The 21,077-nt window shown below is 34.3% G+C and overlaps 1 protein-coding gene across 1 annotated transcript in view; it reads right to left on the bottom strand.

Moving 5' to 3' along the window:
* Positions 1 to 18,014: 18,014 nt before the first annotated feature.
* LOC143918567 (T-box transcription factor TBX20-like) overlaps positions 18,015 to 21,077 on the bottom strand; it is a 103,296-nt gene continuing 100,233 nt past the window's right edge. Inside the window, exon 5 of the mRNA XM_077440507.1 lies at positions 18,015 to 18,360. Coding sequence (XP_077296633.1) covers positions 18,015 to 18,360 — 346 coding nt within the window. The remainder of the gene's footprint in view (positions 18,361 to 21,077) is intronic.

The raw sequence follows: 21,077 nt of genomic DNA, 5'->3' as shown, positions 1-21,077 counted from the left end.
ATGTCTTTATTTTCATCTCAAATGGAAATACATTTAAGAATGTAACGAATTCGTTCCAAAACAAAGTCATCACGATGACAGTTTGATTTTAGGGTTGTAATTTCACAATCATATTATAAATTTAAGCCACCGATCCTTAAATGGTCACTGAAGGTATTCAAAAACGTCCAAATCTATTTTGATCGTTTTCATATATCATTTATTGAATAATTGATAGCATCTTAATTTAAAATATTTATATCTGATTGTAAATAAATTTGTATTATATTCCAATGGATATTTTCATATTTTGTGTCAAGTCATATGTACATATAATGGCAAATTTTGAGCATTAGAAAGGGTGACTAAATATCTACACAGACCGATTCATAATTGCCTTAAATTATTTCAAATTGCCCATAGATTCATAGATTAGTTTATTGATTCAATTTAATGTGTATAATAGTGTAAATTATTTTGACCTTCAAACCAAATATTGATACAATTTAATAAGTATAAACACAGATGTTCAAATAAAGCGAAAGGGTTTGCATAGCCTTCGAAGACTACCATATGTCGTACAGATATTGATTACATAATATGGGGGTAGCTTTTAAGCCTTTTAAGGACATAAAAAACTTGGCACAACTATTCATAATACAATGACGTATTCTAGTATACTTCTTATTCAAAGTACGACGACTTTACATATATTTTAGGAAACAATAGTGAGCTAGAACGGTGACAGGTGGGTTTGCGTAACGGTTCGTCCTCGTTAGCCGTTGTTAATCAGCCCGGTCGCTTTACGAACAATTAACCCTTACACGATTCGGCTTTCAAGTACGCGCAATTACTGAATAGTGTTTGTTTGCTCTCAATTAGTTGTACCAGCTAACCTGCATAGCTACCAGCTGACGGAATTTTGTCACGGATGTGAAAAAATTGAGGATTGGCGAACAGAAGCTAAGAATGCTTTAAAAATGTATGGGTTGAGTGGATGGAATGTCCATTTGTCTCGAACCAATACAGAATTTAAATCATTAAATTAAACTACCATTAGGTTTGACACGCACATTTGAATCTAGCCGGAAAGTAGTGGCCCAACATTGACTTTTTTTGCAATGTCAAGACTGATGCATCTTTTTAATTGATAAAGTTGAAGTAAGTCTTATTTGTTGATCTCACATTGATTACGTAAAAATTATTTGAAAAGTGGTTGCCTCCAACTATGTTTATTTGAAGGATATGCTTAGTAAAATAATGAAAATTAAACTATTTTACAGACTAAAGATGAAAGAAATATAAAGTACTCACAGAAGTGAAGTATCTACATATGTAGTACATATATAGAAGTCGAAGTTCTCGGTTAAATTATTTTATTTTATTTTATTTTTATTTTACATATATACCAGGAAGGCCTTACAGGTAAATCCCAATGCGCCTTCCTGGCCAATTACAAATACAAATGCAGCATTTTTTTTTTATTATAAGTCGTTGAATTGCGAGACACTGAAATACTCGCAAATTAACGAGACATCTATGAATTGTACATAAATTTTTATTGTACATCCATCAAATTTCAAATAGTGGTGACACAGTAGGTAGGAAGGATTTTTAGCCAATTTTTTTTTCCGGGAACCGTTTCAACAATGAAATCAGAGAAAATTGGCAAACTCTGATAGGAAACGATCAACCTGGAGTCACAAATCCAGGTCTGACCAACAGCATACTCTGAAAAATTCATTTTCATTCAGGGATAGAACCCGGTACCTTCTTGACGGTAAGCAGAAGCTTAACGTCCGAGCTATGCTGCTGGCTAAAAATTAAAAATTACAATCAAAGAGTAGCTCAAAGAATCACGTAAAAATAATATCAAATTAAAATTAGAGCTCAGAAAAAAAAAAATTTGACTGAATTAATCATCACTTTCACCAAAACGTCGATTATTTTGATTGACGTCGGTATTATTTTGCGGAGACTTGAACGCGCGTCTAAGAAATTGTAAGCACGAAACCCGCCATCGGATACCCTCAACAACGATTACCATCATTTTTCTCTAACGAATGAGAAATGGCCGACTGTTGTTAATTGGCCTCGGCTTTCTATTAATCGAACCGACCGATAATGAACGGTGTTTTAATGGTACAAAGATTCGATCGGAGTGAGAGAAGGGCGCGTCTCGCGTCACGACCCGTCGTCTTTCACGCGCTAGATTTATTCGCGCCACGCCGAAAGGGTTGGACTCGGATGGGGTATTTGTATGTATTATATATGGGTATGTGCGGAAGAGGTCCTCGATATCTGATGGCGATGGTAAGATTGTGAGGGTCGGTTGTGGCTCGTCGTGAGGTCAGTCTTTTTGTATTTGTGGGGTCAGGCTGCCCACCCCTCCTCCTAACGAATTCGACGAGATCGATTGGCGAATTTCGCGGTAGATCTAAATGATCCATATAAATCCTCAGATTAACGATCTTAGATCTCGCATCTATCGTAGGCGTGTTTCGTTCGGCGTCGATTAACGATCGAAAAGTTCAAATTCGCTTTCTAAAGTTCATTTCTCGCTAATTGTATGTGACTGTTGAGTGTGTTGTGCCGACTATACATATAAATGTCCGACTCCGCCCAGGTGGCAGTTTTAATTAGATTTTTGAAAAACTGAGCTATGCTGTCAAATAGTCAAGAGTAGAATGAAATCTTCAATACTCTTAAAATTAATTTATACTGATATAAAAAATAAAGAAAATAATGAAAGATTATATCCATCAAGACATGAATATTGCGTAAAAATTATGCAAAAATATATGAAACTTCATTGAAAGTCTTAAATACTGTAATAGTAAGAACACACTCAAAAGTGCGGCACGGCATACCTAGATAGACTCCAGCTGTGAATGGGCGTGTCTTCATGTCATTATTAATTTATACGATCTTATTATTTCGACAAGTTTCTCCTACATTTCTTCAAATATGAGAATCATCGTTTTCGATTACTGTCAAACCCATGTCAATAGAAAGATAACATATCGCAACGATACAGATTTTGCGTTCCGGAGTAGGTCAAGCGTTTTATTTATGCATTTGAAAAACTATATATGACCGCATTTGAAATGTATTTAAATTATGCATTTGAAAAACTATTTAAAATATATGACAGTGAAAAAAGTAACTGTGTAACTGGTTAGCCTGTGAGGTGTGAAGGGGCGGTAGAAAGCCATTTTTGTATAGCTAGCTGGCATTGCTTTAATCTGACTCAAGATTTCGATTTAATTTTGAATGACTTCGTTAATGATTTTACTCTATCTTCCTGACTTCAATGGCAGCTAACCCCTATATATCGGTAAAATATCAAAGCGACCTGAAGAGTGGAAGAGGTTCAATAAGAGATGACAATTTTTTGACGGACTGGAATGTCAATGTACTAGCAGAGTGAAGCTAATAAAAAAATTGCAAAAACACGCACCTCTTATCTCTCTGTGTGTAACTTTTTAGACCATGGACGACTTTTGAAAAATGATTGGAGTCCGGGATTAAAATTTTTTGGAAAAAAGTTTCTATCTTTTTTTTCTACTTCCATCTACTCGTGCAATGCCAGGCAATTCAAATAGTACCTTTTCGATGAAGATTTTAAGATTAACCATCCCAATTTTGCAAAATTGAAAGCTCCTTTGGTACTAAAATATTCTGTAATAGTGTTGAAAGAGAAGTGAAGGGAAATAATGTGATCAGGAGAAAAGTTGATCTCATAGATCTTCGAATGTGGTTGATATTGAAATATCAGTATTTGGAAAAAAAGTAGTTTAATAATACACATTATCCACAGAATTGCATCTACACTAAGTATATACCGTTGCACTCGTTATTGACTAGTGACACGTTTAGTGCACTTTAAAGCACACGTACTACTGTTATTAGCGGGCGCACTGAAAGCTAATGGATTTTTTCGTCTCCCTCGCATGCGTGGTGTTACCGTAGATTGAGACGTCATCTCCGTTGAAGGATCTGTCCGGTCAGTCGTCCTGTCTCCAGTCCAGGATGTTGTCCGTTCCGCACTAGTGGCAATTTGCGTGTCGATATTTTTTACCGCGACTCGAGTACCGAGTAAGTGAAGCAAGTGAAGCACGAACATGAAGCGGGGTGTTATTAGCGTGTATCTTCGCTGACCTGCCCCAAACGCACCTGACGTGATGCTGACGAGGATGGACGGACGGACAGACGGACAGGACGAAAGCAATTGGCTAGGGATCACAGACGTACCGATTTCTAAACGGGACAGTCTCAATTCAAAATATTTTGGACTGAGAATGACTAATGATGGAATAAGTTAACGGTTCAGAAATAGTCTCATGTACCAAAAAAAGTGTCAGGGATTTGCCAGGATGATGTATGGATGCAAAGCTTAGACATTGAACATTGAAAATTTATGTCTGAAGCAGCAAATGAACTATGGTAAGAAATGTGACAAGGATAGTCGAAGAGAGTGAAGTAATTGAAATGGCAATGGGTGGGTCACGTGGCTATAATAACGGACGCAAGATTGACGAAAGAAGTGCACGAATAGTACTCGAAATAATGCAAAAGGTTGCAAGGAATGCTACACGACAAATGAGTATATGAATTAAGAAAAATATGTGGGACGAGATGGATGAAGGTGCAGATACAAAAAGTGGTACACAGCACGTGTTTTTTTAGATAGTTTTATAAAATGCTAGCACGCCTAATCTATTCCGTCACAATCCTTGGCAAAACTCACTCCTGGGGTGTTTTCAGTGATGTTTAATCTTTGTATTGACAAAGGTTTGATAGTGATTGATGATTCCCATATTTGAAAAAAATTAGGACAAACTTGTTGAAATAGTAAAATTATATGAAGAAACACCTATCACATCTGGAGTCTACCTGGCGTGCCGTGCCATTATTTTAAATGTGTTCTTACCACGAAAGTTGCTCAAAAAAAAAAAAAAAATGGAACCGATTAGAGAGAACTATATCTATTATTATACTATTTATTATTATTGAGTTAATCTTGAGAATGTGAAATTTTGAAAACGAAATTCCTGTTATATAGTTATAAAATACCTGAAATATTATTATAAAATAAATCATTTACGTATGAATAGCTAAATAATATTATTATATATAATTAAATAGCATTTCATTACATAGAATAACTAGAATAGTACCCAATAGAATACAATAGGGTATAAGGAAGACAGCAGGAAAGATGAGTAGACGAAATTAGGAAAATGTGTGGGTGAGATGGATGTGAGTTGCGCAAAACAGAGACGGGTGGAAGCGTGTTGAAGAAGCCTTCATCCAGCAGAGGATGGTGAATGGCTGTAAATACTGATAATAATGATGATATAAATAAAAAAGATTCCGATTAATTGAACTAAGAGGGGGCCACTCAAATAAATCAATTTTTTTATACAATTCTTGAAGTACATACTTTGAATAATTGAAACAGTTCCTTAAGTGTTTTTATTTTCAATCAACAATAAATAAGTAATGCTTTTAGATTTGGTTGAAGAATTTGCTTAGTTAAAAGTTTTTTGTGCCTATCATATACATTATTATAGTGAGTGTCTTATACAATAGTAATAGCCAATTCCTAAGCTTCAAAAGTGTCTGTTTGATATTTATTTATTTAATTTATTATTTATAATAATAATAACAACAAAATGACCAGTGTGACCTGACAGGTTGCCCCAAAGCGTCACACTAGTTTTACAAAACAAAATAAAGAAAATAACAAAATAAAAACAATAAAAATTCCAATCATTCATCTCATTCAAATAGTCTCGTGTTGAATCTCAAGAACCTAACCAGCTCATCAACATGACAATTGAACAGGTCCAAATGCTCATCAATCACATTAATTAAGGAACCGGATAGCCTTTACAAGAGACGAGTTATTGAAAGCAGACGTTTTCGCAGGAATAGGTTGGAAAAGTAAATGATGACTCAAAACTCTACCGCATTCAGGCGCCGAAAATTATGTACGCTCATAGTATTTGTACTGTTTTTGTAATGGCAGGCGCTCGAATGTCTTTTTCTATTACACGAATATTTGCAGAATCATATTCATCAGCAGAATGTGTTCCCATAGTAGGTTTTCCATACCCTTATAAAATGCTGTGTCCCGTTATTTTAAATTTCAATAATGGAACCCCTACTATTAACGTGCCCGGCTCGTTTTATCTCGTCGTATCGCAAAGAGCGTTGTGCGGGTCGCGATCTCCTCTTCCCAAAGTTTAAACTCAACCGTACATACATATACTAAGGTGGTGTTTATCGATCGATCGGCGGAAAGTTTTAGAAGCCCTGGGTCCTATTGAAGTGTCACGGGGTCTCTCACGCGACTATCGGGATGCGACCTCGCCCCGAGGGTCAAGTGCCAGGACCTGCCCCAACGAGGACCCGCCGAGACCGTTCACATCCGTTTCCTGTGACGTCACTTCCGTGACAGCCTGGAGAGCGTAGACAAGTTAAACGGCCCGATTTAGATAATGGTTTCCGCCGAGTGTGCATCTACGATCTACCAACAATGAAATTGCGCTCGTCGTCTCGCCAATTTGATCGAATCGCGCAAAACGGTCGATTTGCCCGGTCGAGACACTTATCGAATCGGACAGGTTAAAATTTCCCGTGCCAGCGTAGTACTATAGACTTGAGTGAATAAAATTAAATAAATGATTAAGTGTTGTTAGACCAATTTTGTAATAGAATGGCGATAGCATAACTATGTACTGTAAAACAAATAGATATATAAACTGGGTATTGAAATGGAAAGTTGTATTTACATAAATACAATCGCCTTTCAAAAGTAATTGAATGTAGATTGTTTAGCTTAAGTTGTCTGGAATTATATGTACCAATCATAGTTGCAATTCACTTGTACATAAGTGCTTGATATTTATAAGTAGTGGTCACAAAAACTTGGATTGATGAAAAAGGTTGCGGAAAATCAAACTGAATCAACATATAACTTCGATATACAATTAACAAAGTATTCAAGCGATTCAATCTGTAAGACGATTGAATATAGCTTTTTTTACTCAATATTTGGTGGAAACTTAATATAAATGTTCAAGGTTATAGAAAATATAGCTATTATTTTGTGCAATCTTAAAAAGGAAAGGAATTAGATTACCTAATGATGAAGCTCTACTATAAAGATATACATACGTATTTACTTTTCTAGGTGCCTTTTTCCTTCAGAAGCTGGCAGAAATCTGTTTGATATCAGTTTAGTGAAATCTGCCTGAAGTGTTGTTCAAATACTGGAGATATTAATAAACAAAATTCATAAGACATCGATTTTTTATTTATTTATTTACTGACTTGGGGGAGACAGCAAACCCAACATACTCAAGGGGTTCGACTTATACATTTGTATGTATATAAATTAAATGAAAAGAAAACATTCGAGATAACAATAATAAAATAAAATAATAATAAGAGAGATAAAAGTAAACAAGTAAAAGAAATAACGAAATAAAATTTAATGCAAAGAGATAAAAAAATAGAACAGTAAAATGATAACTAAAAAAACGAAAATATAGAAAGAAATGAAGATGTAGGAAAAGAAGAAATATAGAATTTTTTATAAATCGAAATTTTTTTCAAATATCAAACTTGATCCCATTGGTTAAAAAAATCATGTTTATATATTCATGATCATAAATTTATATAATAACTATTACAAAATCTTTTTCATCCCATTCTATAATTTATTATTTTAAATTTTATTATTATTTTTATCTCTATTGTACCACTTCATGGAACTTTTAATGAGCTATATATGTATTTATGTACATGTGTATGTACGTACATATATAAGTACATTTTTTGAAACTATTAAGCAATTAATATTTTTTATGGTACGCCAATATGAAAAACTGTTTTTCTATCATTGACATAACCACAACCTGCGACTAATACGTTGATATGTTTGTATTAGATTTCACAAAATACCTACCCCTGAATAAAGCCGTGTCAGTGAAGTGAATTACTAGCATTTTGCCGCCAACAAAAGGAAAATGACACGGGGACGTTCGTTGGCGTTTTCAATTAGCGGTCACGTCAACTGGGGCTCACAGCGCTCGTCACGGGGACTCAGAACCACCCCTTTCTACCCCCTGTTAATGGACGGCTCTCCACCCCTGACTGGGTGGAGGATAAGAGGAGGTGGGGTTGGATATCGCTAACGGGATGGCATCGGAACCAACGATTGACAGGCCTTGCTTGTCACATCGCCTTCGAACAATTATGTCGAATATGAGATACAAGAACCACATGCGGCCTATAATAAGCTTATGATTGCTTATAACAAACAATAAAAATATTTTGTGAATTTTTTAAATATAGAAATATTTAGCTTGGAAATAGATACAAAACCTGATTTCGAATTCCTCGTGGAAATAAAAATATCGTTATCGTTATATAAAGATACTTTTATGTCAACGTTATCACTATGCTTATGTATTTTTACTTTATCTATGTTTTTTTTTTTGTAAACTTGAATTAAGAAAGTTTTCGTTTATTAGTCATTTATACTCCTCGCATAACTTTGACTTACTAAACTTTAAATTTTGGTGATATAGAACTATCTGTCTTTCAGCTCGTGATAATTTTCAATGATATTTACATTTGTTAAATCAAAGTTTACATATGTATATAGTATATCATACTTTCATATCATAACTTTGACGCAATAATGTGGACTGGTTGTAAGTCTTCTGCTTAGCTAATTTTCATTAGAATAAAGCACAGATTCTCAACTCGACCCCAAATGCAAAAAAAAGTCTGGAGCCCAAATGCACAAAGGCTTTTTTATTTTTAACTGAATAAATAAACTAAAAAAACTTGACTAATTTAATTTTCATTTTAAATCCGTGTATCATAATAATCTTCTTATAACATCTATTCATCTGTATTAATTTTTATATAATACTTCATATATGAGCCATTATATTTGAAATTCCCTTCGTATTTGAAAATGGCGGAAGTCCAATTTTCAGTTCCAAAAACAATATTTCAGCTTAACTTAATTTACAAATTGTTATCACTACATTTTATTCGATATATCCAGAATCTAGAAGAAGCAGAATAAACTTATTACCAGCCACCAGTATTTTAAAATATTGTAAAACGCAGACCATTATATTTAATTTTTTGCGAAATATTTCTTGAAATGAAGAAAAGTGGACTTACGCCACCTATGTACAAATACAACCGCTCATATGTACATCTATGTAATATATAATTTTGAAAGAGACTTTGTAATTATGTATGTAATATTGGTTGGTAGCATCGAAAACAAATAAAAGTTTCTATGACGACGATTCCATTTTTTTCCGTTTCAAATCAATTTAATTAAAAGACAAATGAATATTTAATATTAAATTCACCATGTTTAAGCTGTTTATATTACAAATATTGAGAGAAGCCGGGTAAAACAACTAGTATATTATATACAAACATCAAAAATATATTTTTCAAATGTATTGAAGTCGTGATGTCACCTGACTCATATTAAAAGGGACTACCCGAAATAGCTGGGAGCCTGTGGTGTAAAGTGTCATTCTAGCGCTATTCATCGATACATCGATACTTGACCATCTAATGTTATATATGTACATTCGTGAGTGATATTTAAATTACAAAGAACCAACAGGGCAATATCGATTATATGATAGATATGCACGTAGTAAAGGTAGGTACATCTTGTCTGCACTGTCCGGTGCATATGCACATATTATGCATCGAGCAAGGTGGGTTTGGGTGAGGGGTGGTGAGTTGGCCGCACATGCGCCCCTCGGGGTCACCATTCAATTAGCTGGGATGGGCGGCCAACACGGGGGCGTTTATCTAATCAATAATTGGCCCCGCACGGCCCTGGAGACAACGACGGCGACTTGTCATTGCGTCGGGTATCAGCGGTGCACAATCGGCGGTTTGCGTGTACAAATGGTAAACATATGTATGTACATGTGTGCATTGTTGTGTATGCATTCTGTTTTTACTGGAATATGAGCAGTTGAAGATATATTCCGCTAGACCCAGGACCGTGACGAGTTTGTCAAGGTGGATACCATTGGAGAGATTGAGCATAGGACTGAGATAAAAAAAGAAGATAGTCAGTGTACAAATAGTATTGGATATACATTGTATAATATATACAAGTATGTACGTGGTAGACATAATTAAATTGCCGTAACTCCTGCCCGCAAAATTATTTATCGGATGGCTCCTATTTCAAAAGCTATCTGATTTATTGATGAAATCGTGGCTGCCGTTACCTGAATGTGATGCCCACCTTAGTGAGCATAGGTTATTAGGAAATTATTTTAACGTCTGGTAACCTGCGCTCATAATTATTTTCATAATTGATGTGATGTATAAGTGGAATTTTAAGCGTTTCTCTTCCATTTCGGCCTGACATAATATATTTGTCTGTGCCTGCGCTCATCATTATTTTCATAATTGGTTGTGATGTATGAGTGGAATTTTGATCTTCTGTCTTCGATTTCGGTCTCGGGGGGATGTTTTGTATTTACGGCTGGTTCTTATATGTACATATTTATGCTGACCGGATAGACATTTCCTACTATGTATTGTGTTTATTTGATTTTTTTATTGTGTATTTTATTTTTAATTATTTTTTCCTTATATTAATTTTTATGTATTATTTTTTATCATGTTTTCCTGCTTTTGCTTTTTGTTTTTTTTTTTTTTACATATTTAGGCTATTGTGGCGCATTAAATTCGAACTGTGGGTCAAATGGTTCAAATCTTTAAATAAAAAATAATACAAAATAAGTGTTCCATCAAAATTTGACAAATTTAGTCAAACTTTATATTGTTATTGACAAATTTAGTCAAACATCAGATATTGCAAATTGTGCAATTTTCAAACATAAATAAAATACAATAGAGACATATGTGGATAATTAACAATTTTCTTGATACATACATTACGAGAAATACATTATGTAGATATTTAGGTATCCATCACAACAATTAAACCAGAAAAATCGAACAATTCAACCAGGAGTCGATCGTTTCCTACTAGAGTTTGCCAATTTATCTGATTTAATTGTTGAAATGGTTCCACCAAATTGGCAACCTATCCTATTTCTCGTAATTCGAGTTTATAGCATCTTGAATTTTTTAATAGAAGTTTAAATTCAACCTTGATAATTTTTTTTTATTTTTTGTATCAGATTTGGAATATAGAAACGGAAAGAAGGAAAGTAACATGAATAAGAAAATATGTATGTATGTACATAGGTACGCGTTTTGAGATCTTTGAGATCTTGTTTTGAGAAGCATGTGCAATTATTGAGATCTCTTTAATTCAGTTTGATGATCTATAAACCTGTTTAAAGACTTCATATACTCAAGAATAACTTTTTGCTATGATATTAAGAGATTTCCAATTACAAACTAGATATATTAAACCATTGATGCTCTTTAATGATCTTTATTAACCTACTAGAAGGCTGTGGCACGTTTTAGAGATGAGTAAAAGAAGTTTTAGATGATGTTCAAAATATCTTCAAAATACCTAGAATGTTTTATAAAAGCCAAATATTAAAATATATTTAGAATCTAAATGTGAAATCAGGGAGATATATAATTCAATAGAAAGTTTTCTTAGGGAAATTTTACAAGAACATACACTCTAAAATTATTTACAGTCGAATGGCTTACGTTGTATACAAACAAAGCATTTTCAATAAGCTTGTTCGCTTTAATATAATATAACTATTCAATAATATAAAATTTCTATAGATGCAATGATATAAAACGACGATTACTGTTCTGCATTGTAAAACATGAATAAAAACACTCGTTCGTTTGACGGCCATATTGGATTCTATTCAAAACACTCGTATGACATTTATCGCACCTATAATAAAACGTTCAGTGTCCGTTTCTCATTCATTTGAGAGAGAATCGATCGGTTTTAACACAAAACACGAAATCGTCTACAAAACTTGCACCTCGCACCATTTTGAATAGACCTCATCAAGTTAAGAGTATGTACGACCATAACGCGTTGAATGACAAAACGCGCAGCCTTTTGTCCACGGAGGGAGAAAGGATTTAGCACAATTCAGCAATGTTATTCGTCGAAGTCGGATGCTGAGGTGTTGTGAGCGAGCCGTCACTAACGGGTTGCATTGCCGACGATGCACAATGCAAGTCGTTGCTAATTGACAGGTTTACTAGAGTCGGGTGAAGGGTCAATGTGACCCTTTGCGCATCTTATCGCACATGGGGGAGTATTGTGTAGAGTAGGTGACGCAGCCGGTGGCTCGCGTTCGTATGTACTATGTATAGGTACATATGTACATATGTATGTCTCGCTGGCTGAAGATCTCCTTCGCTATTGCGGTTATTTATTTATATTTCGGTGCGTTTTAAATTTATTCATTGTTAACAAACGAGTCAAACACGACGAAACCACATGTTGCATATATGAATGCATCGAGCCTGCGGCTTACCGTACAAAAAAGCCATTATCAATTTACGCTCATTATATGTATTTATTTACGTTTAAATTATTTTGTCACTATTGTTAGTGCACTTCCGTTTACATCTACATTATTATTTTTAATTATTTTGTATGCTCAAGCTTACGTTTATAATTTGAATGTTTTGTAAAATACTTCTTAATTAAATGATAAGCAAAACGAAGGAATGTATGTATGTATGTATGTGTATTGTTTATGTTTTTTGCATCGAAAAGTATGGAGCTTTTAAAAAATCTTCTGTGACGTCATAAATGGACAGTATGACGTCACCAGTAATTATAAATGTATTTATCTATTAATTCCTTTCCAATACATACGTCATAGCTATAGGCAGGATTTTGTTAGGGGGGAATGTTGTTAGGCGCTGAAACACAGAAGCATCCCCCCCCCCCAAGCTTTTTTTTAAAAGAAAAATTTTATAAGCTATTTTGGTTAATAAATTCGCGGAAAATCAGGATCAGTGTACATATGTATGTATGTATATGCAACAGTCGAAGTAAGGTTTCAGTTGTAATATATTCCAACTGGCATTTTAGGTCATTCATATTCGAACACAATTCAATACAAACAACCACCAGCGCGGACTAATTGTTAGCATATATGCTTTCGAACATAGTGGTCACGGGTTCGATTCCCACTGGTTGCCGCTGACCAGACCTTGATTTGTACCTCCAGGTCGATCGTTTCTTATCAAATTTATTTCATTTTCATAGAAATGGTTCCAAGAAATTGGCAACCTTTACCTATTTCTCGCAATTTTTGAGTTTTCAGTATCTCAAAATTTGACGTAAATTAATGTAAAAAATGCTCCGAAAATGTAAGTTTATCAAAAATTTGTCAAAAAATGTATCTATAGATGCTTTATTAAAATTATTCTAAAAATTGTATATCGATGTTTGTAATTGTCTAGAAACGCGCATTGAGGTTTACCTCTTAGGCCTTCTGTGATATATATATATGTATGAAAAAATGCAAAAAAAAATACAAAACTAGCAAATTAACACTCTACAAGTGCAAATACACTGTCAACAATGTGCACCAGTTGTAATATAATAGTTGAGTTTTGACAGCTGTGATGTTTTACGAATGCTTTATAAATCAATAGTGCGTTAATATTTACTAGGTATTACGAATAAAGGTAATAAGTACAGTATTGCGATAAATCTAAGAATGTGTTCAAAACAAAAATGTGACTTTCCAACTCAATTTATTAGTCGAGTGACGTTTTCACGAAAACCTAATCTCTCCATCTTACCTGGTATCAACTTATAGTTGAACTGTATTTTCAGTTGTAGTATATTTTGACCAGTTGGAATGTAATTCGCCATATGAATCAACTTACGTAACTTAGACGAAATATGTATATTCCGACTAGTCAAAATATATTACAACTGAAAATAAACTTCAACTATAACACTAGTTGGTACCAGGTTAGATGGAATATATTCCAACTAGTCAAAATATATTACAACTGGAAGGGGTCTACGTGACGAGACAGAATGTTAAATTACAGAAAACACAAATATCGGAAGGCAAAGATCGAAAATCGAAAGATCTTAAGTCGAAAGATCAAAAAAAAAAACAACAGGAACAAGAGGAACAGGCTTTTTCTCCCGTATTCTGCGCGCGGACATTAATACGGGAGGAAAAGCCTGTTCTTCTTGTTCCTGTTGTATCCTGCTCGCGCAAATTAAGTGAGTATGTACCGTTTACCATGCACCATTTTTTTTGATCTTTCGACTTAAGATCTTTCGATTTTCGATCTTTGCCTTCCGATATTTGCGTTTTCTGCAATTTAACATTCTGTCTCGTCACGGAGACCGACCAAAAATATGTACATAATTATACATATGTATGCATGTACATATGTAGTATGTAGACAATATAACTCATGGATATTTTTTTGTAATCTTCTACTTCAAACTACAACTACATTGAATTAATGTATGTATTATATATTAATAATAAATACCGTTCAGATTACACACAATGCCGATAGCATGCCCACGCTAAATACATCAAAACCGAAAATAAATAAATGAAACGCGTAATATGCAAGAACATGTTTATCACCTACGTACAATGAAAGTGAATACCCACACCATTCACCCGACTGCACGTATTTGCATAAGAGCTCGTTCGTGCGATCTTAAATTGCAAGCAAACAAGAGCTCTAAATAGCCCGTATACATCTTTCGGAAGGGGGTTCGAGGGGTTGTGCCCAGGTTGGGTGGGTCGGTGGAATTGAAAAATCAATATGCCCTTACGTGGAGCAGGCACTGAAAGTAAAACAAATTGCATGAAATCAATTTGAAACGGAAACACTACACACCTGCCGCGGAAAACAAGGCCGTACCTTACCCACTTACGCTCTCGTGTAAGGGGTGATTTATTTTTAACAGATGTACCGTGGAAAACTTCTCAGGTGGTTTTCCGGGAGTTTCAAATGTTTCCTATACTGTTGACATCGAATGTGTGAAATGTATGAATATTCCTCATACTAAATTATTTGCAGAAGTTTGCTATCCAATCATGGCGATCACCTTTTCACTTCCATGCAAATCTGTTCTAAACCCTTTTTCCTATTTCGTCCACTCATCTCAGCTTTGCACCCTTTTACACTATTTTGGGTAGGTACCATTCGAAGACTTTTCTTTGTTCCATTCTTCTAGTTGCATCATCTGATTGTTATCATTTCAAGCTCTTCACTCGTTCCACTACAATTTTCTTTTAACTTTATGACATAGTGCCATGACAGGTCACCCTAAAATCAACCCTTTAGCTAGATGTGTACATATGCAAACACATTATACAATGTATCAATTACAAGCCACAAGCGTATGTATGCCTGCATCAATCAACAAATTTTGGCATAGCCGAATTTGCGAGACTTAATATGAATGGATGTCCTTATTATAAATTCCAAAAATACTGACATTTGTCACTAGCAGTATTACCGAAATTGGTTTATTTAAGCAATTGGTGCAATCAAATTTTATTAATTACATTATTTGATTATGTGCAGACTAATCTTCGATTAATCGTTATTTTAAACAGTTACTTTCTTGATTCTTCTCATTGTTAACAATCACTTAAAAATAATTATATTATTTATATTCGGAAATAGTAGTCTATTTTGTAATACCGGTAGTACCGAAGGTCTAATTATGACTAAAAACCAGTAGTACCAGTATTGTTAACATTATAGCACGTGTCCTATTATACTTTTCACGCGCGAGGTTTATTTCAGCTTGTCATAAGAATTAGAGTCTTAATACTTTTTTAAGTGTATAAGATAGAAGTAGTGTGGTATTATATTTTATTAATAAAATAATTATATGTATTACTAGTGCGAATCGTAACATATTTGTCGTCGCCATATCAGTCGACTTCAATAGATCCAGTTGTTGTATAGTAATGTTTTTTTGTAAAATCAATTATTTTAATTATGAAAATTTTATTAATTGGTTTATCTTTTTCGTACTCCTCAACACCATCTTTTGTATTTGAAAACCATAAAAAAATGATCTTCATGATACAATTACAATGTACTTGCTCAATATATATTTATTTTTTGTAAATTTGTAGAACAATAAGACATGATATAGTTAATCTTTTAAAAAAGTAGAAGTATTTAATACTGTATTCTTCAATGAAAGTTTCATATATTTTATAAACCACTAGCTGAACCCGGCATGCGTTGCAATGCCACAATAAGGCATGCAATTTCCGTTCCCGTTACCGTCCCCGTTGCTTTCCCGTCCTCGTTCCCGTTCCCGTTCTCGTTCTCGTTCCCATTCCCGTTGCGTTCCCGTTCCCGTTTCAAGTGATGGTTTGAGCGTGTCGTCATAAACCAACTAGTAACGTGGTTACCAAAGAACACCTTTCCTTGACTACACAATGGCGCTTCATACTTTCGCGTCGGTAAAATCATTATTACAAATATTATTGTTAAGAGGTTTTTTCCCGTTTTTTTATTCACAGTAATCTTCTCGGAAATTCATACAACAAATCCTGAAAAATCCATCGTAATCGGTTGAGTGGCTTAGGAGCCTATACGAGACTGACAGACAGACAAATTATATGCATATATATGTATATATATATATATATATATATATATATATATATATATATATATATATATATATATATATATATATATATAGATACTATAGGTATATTTACTGTCGCAATAATGTTTTAAATTAAAACCCCACCGTGTCTGTTAAATTCATTTTTTTTATTATTTTACAAACAAATAACCTTCCGAAATGTTTATTGCTTTTCAATCCAATGCAATCTCGTACAGCAATAAAGATCGTCCTGATTTATCGCACTGCGTAGGTTGATTATATTTCGCAATTTCATTAAAAACTTCAGGGCTTAAAATTTTCTTTTCATTATAATAAAATATATAATTTTAATGTAAATAAAACACTTTGTAGAATGTTCGACATCTATTTCCATTTATTTATTTTGCACATGTTAATAATATAAACCATTACAATACAAATACTTCTTTTTTTGTCAATATCTATTATACATCGCTAATTTATGATTTACTTTTAAATATTATATTTAGGTATATTTACACGCTACATACATACATCCATACTCGTTCAAGTTGTGTTTTGTTTTTTTTTTTTAATTCATCGATCAATTTTTTACAATCTATTACACTTAACATGTATACAGATAATGAATAAATATTATGCATACATATCATAGGTACATTCTAATATTATTATCGTTTGACACGTTTATACATCTAGGACACTTTTGCACACACCACAACATTATCGTCGTACTTTCGTGCAATCTATTCATATTTATATTCATTACATAAAACAAAATCAATTGTTCGTTCAGCTATAATTTGATTTTCATTCTGATAATACTGAAAATAAATTTCACATCTAAGTTTTGTTCGTCAATAATATAATTTGAAACCAAACAAATGAATGGCTTAAACAAATCGTGAACTTTTTGTTTTATAATTAAAACAATACATATATTATTATAGATCATAAATCTATAATACCTCTACAATTTTCTGTATACATACTATTATATAAAATAATTTATTCTTGAAATTATATATTTTATATGAAAGTGCGACAGCTAAAACTATTTGTTTTTCTAATATAATAACATATACAATTTAATATTGTACAATTTAGTTCTTCTTAAAATCAAATAGGAAGTTGCATTTAAAAACAATATTAAGTACGTTGATTTACAAAATCGACACATTCATGCATAATATAACCACCGGAAAATAACAAAAATTTGATTAAGTCCATTGTAATAAAATAATATAATCACAGACACAAAATATTTCGAGTTCATTATTTTTTAAACATTGTCTTTTAGATACATTACAAAATGTACCTACTAATCACTTCGAACATGTCCATGCGAACTTTTTTCGCATTTTAATCTTTGGCTTTTTCAATTTGTATTAAAATTTTAGTTTATTTACACACTTTTTTAATGAAGGGATCCACTCGGAGGTGAACGTCTTGGTGGCGGTGGGTATGGAGTGTAACGGGGCATCGGAAATGGGGGTAGTTTATGAAACCACATATCAGCTGATGTAGGCGGGGGCGGAGGCGCTGGGGGCGCCAGAGCGGGCGAAGGGGGCCTCAGCCATGGAGGCCACGCAGCCGCAGGGGGCATAGGCCCATAAAGACCCAAAGGTCTCCACAAACGCGCTTTCTCTGCAAGAGCCGCTGCCACCAGGTTGTTATTCTCAGCGTCCTGAAGACACTCAGGATACAGTCTGAGAGGTGCCCTTAAAAGCTGTTGTTCCATCAGCATCAATTCCATAGGATCCCTGCAAATAAAAAAAAATCAATCAAAAATCTGTCTTGAGGGTGTGAGGGGCTGAGCCCTCGGGGGCGCGGCTTTGTCTTCAGTTCGGGGACCGCAAATGAGCGCTCGGGGGGCCCCAGATCTCGATATTTCATCTGTTCGTCCGGTAATGGAATACGCCGCTAGGGTCGGTTCGGTAATTACGTGTTAATACCGGATAATAATACAATAAAGGACCGCCCGTGCCCGAATTAAAGCCCCGCACTCTAATTTATGTTTGTCTAGGTGGCCTCGTGAAGATGAACCGTATAATGACTTGTCGCGTTACATTTATATCAATCAATAAAGCTGAAAGTTGATGTGATTGTAGGTATCGTTGTGTATAATAAATTAACTTTTCGAGCAAAAACGGACACGTTCGTTAACATTCCTCAGCGTCAATCATCTTCGCAGAATATAATGAATGTACATTGAAAAAGACGACTTAAATTTTGCATTAATTATTGCTGAAATCTAAGGCGGCTCTTCTCATGTCCGTTGAGTAAAAAAAAATCATGTATTTTTTCACATGTAAATTAAGTATAAAATATGGATATTTGAAAGCAACGTACACACACATATGAGCAGTTATAGTTGAAGTGGCATAAGTCCACTTTATTTCAAGAAATATTTCGAAAAACATGAAATATAATGTTTTGCGTTTAACAATATTTAAAAATACTGGTGGCCTGTAATACGTTTAGTCTGCTTTTTCGAGATTCTGGACATATCGAATTAAAAGAAGTGTTAACAATTTGTGAATTAAGTCAAAGCAGAAATAGGGCGAAAACACACTGAGTGGGACGTGTTTTTTTTAAATACTTTGAAATATGCGAATAAAACGCAGCACCCCTAGCCCATATACATATATGGTACAAGTCCCAAAAATCACCCCCTGGAGTATTTTCGGTATTTTATAATACTTTCTTGACAGTGGTCGATAACGGTGAATCCCATTATTGAAGAAATGTAGGAGAAACTTGTCGGTTGCATATGGATTAGCATACACGTGCGACCTCCCAAACATATACTTTCTGCACGTGCAAGTACACCCGAATTCGGTTTGGGGAATACCCATTGTTTACGGTCACAGCGGGAAGCTGAAGCAAAAAAAGAAGGACGTGAGGTCCCATACAACTCAGTGTGTTTTAGGAACTGAAAATTGGACTTCCGCCACTTGGTTGGTTTTTAAAAACCAACATATACCAGTAAATTTTATCGATGTGCAGTCCTATAAAACCAAAAAGAGCTTTTATTTTATTTTATTTTGTAGTTTTATTCTGCGCGCCTTTGACGGAATTGTTCTGCGCGGCATTATTATACGCAGTTTTTATCGGCGCGGAAATGTCAACATGGATTTGTCTGGTCACCGATATAACTATGTATATGGGATAAATGGAACATATTTAGACTACTTCGTCAAAATAGTATATATTGCAATTGATATATGTATTTTTGACTGTAACATATAACACTTTGACTGTAACATATATATATGTACATACATGATAGCATAATTTATTCAATGCAATTTATATAATATACATAGTTCCTTTACGAGTATTAAAACATGAAATAAAAAAAAATTCTGTGATCCAAAATAAATCCAATATGTATGTAGCTCATAATATTATATATGACTCAAAACATTTAATAGATACCAGTGTAATTAATCTATATTACGAAATATACATACATATATGAACAATTCTATCAATAATCTGTACCTAATACCCTATCAAGAAATATCAAGACTATTATCTTACACTAAAATATTGTAAACACTATTAAGCCTAACAGCTTCCTTTGGATCATAGTCATAACGCTTGACCCGAAACTTTGATATTTGAGCCACGTTATGGCAGTCTAATTAATCTCAATTACGGCAAAGATTTGAGCAATTTCATCGATAACGGACTTCAAATAGGCTTTTTTACAATATTTTTTTTTGTTTCGATCGCCATTTAATATGCGATTACGGCAATTTGCAATGGCTTCAAACGATCGCGCCACGAAAAATTCAATTTATCGAATTGCCCGTTTAATTGAGAGAGACACGTCTCGGCATCAATCAAAATTACGAAACGGTCTCTCCTTGCCATAGATTTTCGCGTCGATTTAATATAATAGCCTCGCGTAATGGCCGCGTATCGATAACGGGAGCGGATTTAATAATAATGAGAGGACAAAAAAATTTTTTTTCGATTATTATTATATTTCTCAGAATCGATTCGGCAAAATGGCCGATTAATAGACGCACCGGCGGATTACAAGGCGGCCAGTGCTAAGTATCGATCGGGGGGCGGCCACCGCGCGAGATTAAGCGACAATAATGTATGGATGATAAAATCGGGCCTTCGAGCCGGGTCTGCGAGGCGTCGGCAACCGCTGGTGATGATGCCGGGGAGCCGATTTGGAAAAAATTGTATAAGTGTATAAATAAAAAATAATAAAAAAAAAAAACAAACGCGCGCCGCCCTGTAATTTGCCGCTAGAAGGTGTTGCTGTTGATGGTGTGATGACCGTAATGCGGGCCTGCGTTCACCGTGGACAGGGGACGTCAACCTTTCACATAATGTGCTCAATTATATTTTTTCCCGATGGAATCATACCGGCAATCACGTGTGGCAATCGTTGAAATAGTCAATTTTCGATATGTGTATCTAAATAAGAACAAATCTCACGCAGAATGTTTTGATT

Source organism: Arctopsyche grandis, chromosome 11, assembly GCF_051622035.1.
Source record: "Arctopsyche grandis isolate Sample6627 chromosome 11, ASM5162203v2, whole genome shotgun sequence".
NCBI classification, from domain to species: domain Eukaryota; kingdom Metazoa; phylum Arthropoda; class Insecta; order Trichoptera; family Hydropsychidae; genus Arctopsyche; species Arctopsyche grandis.
The sequence above is the reverse complement of the archived record's forward strand: the minus strand, read 5'-3'. Positions and strand labels throughout refer to the sequence as shown.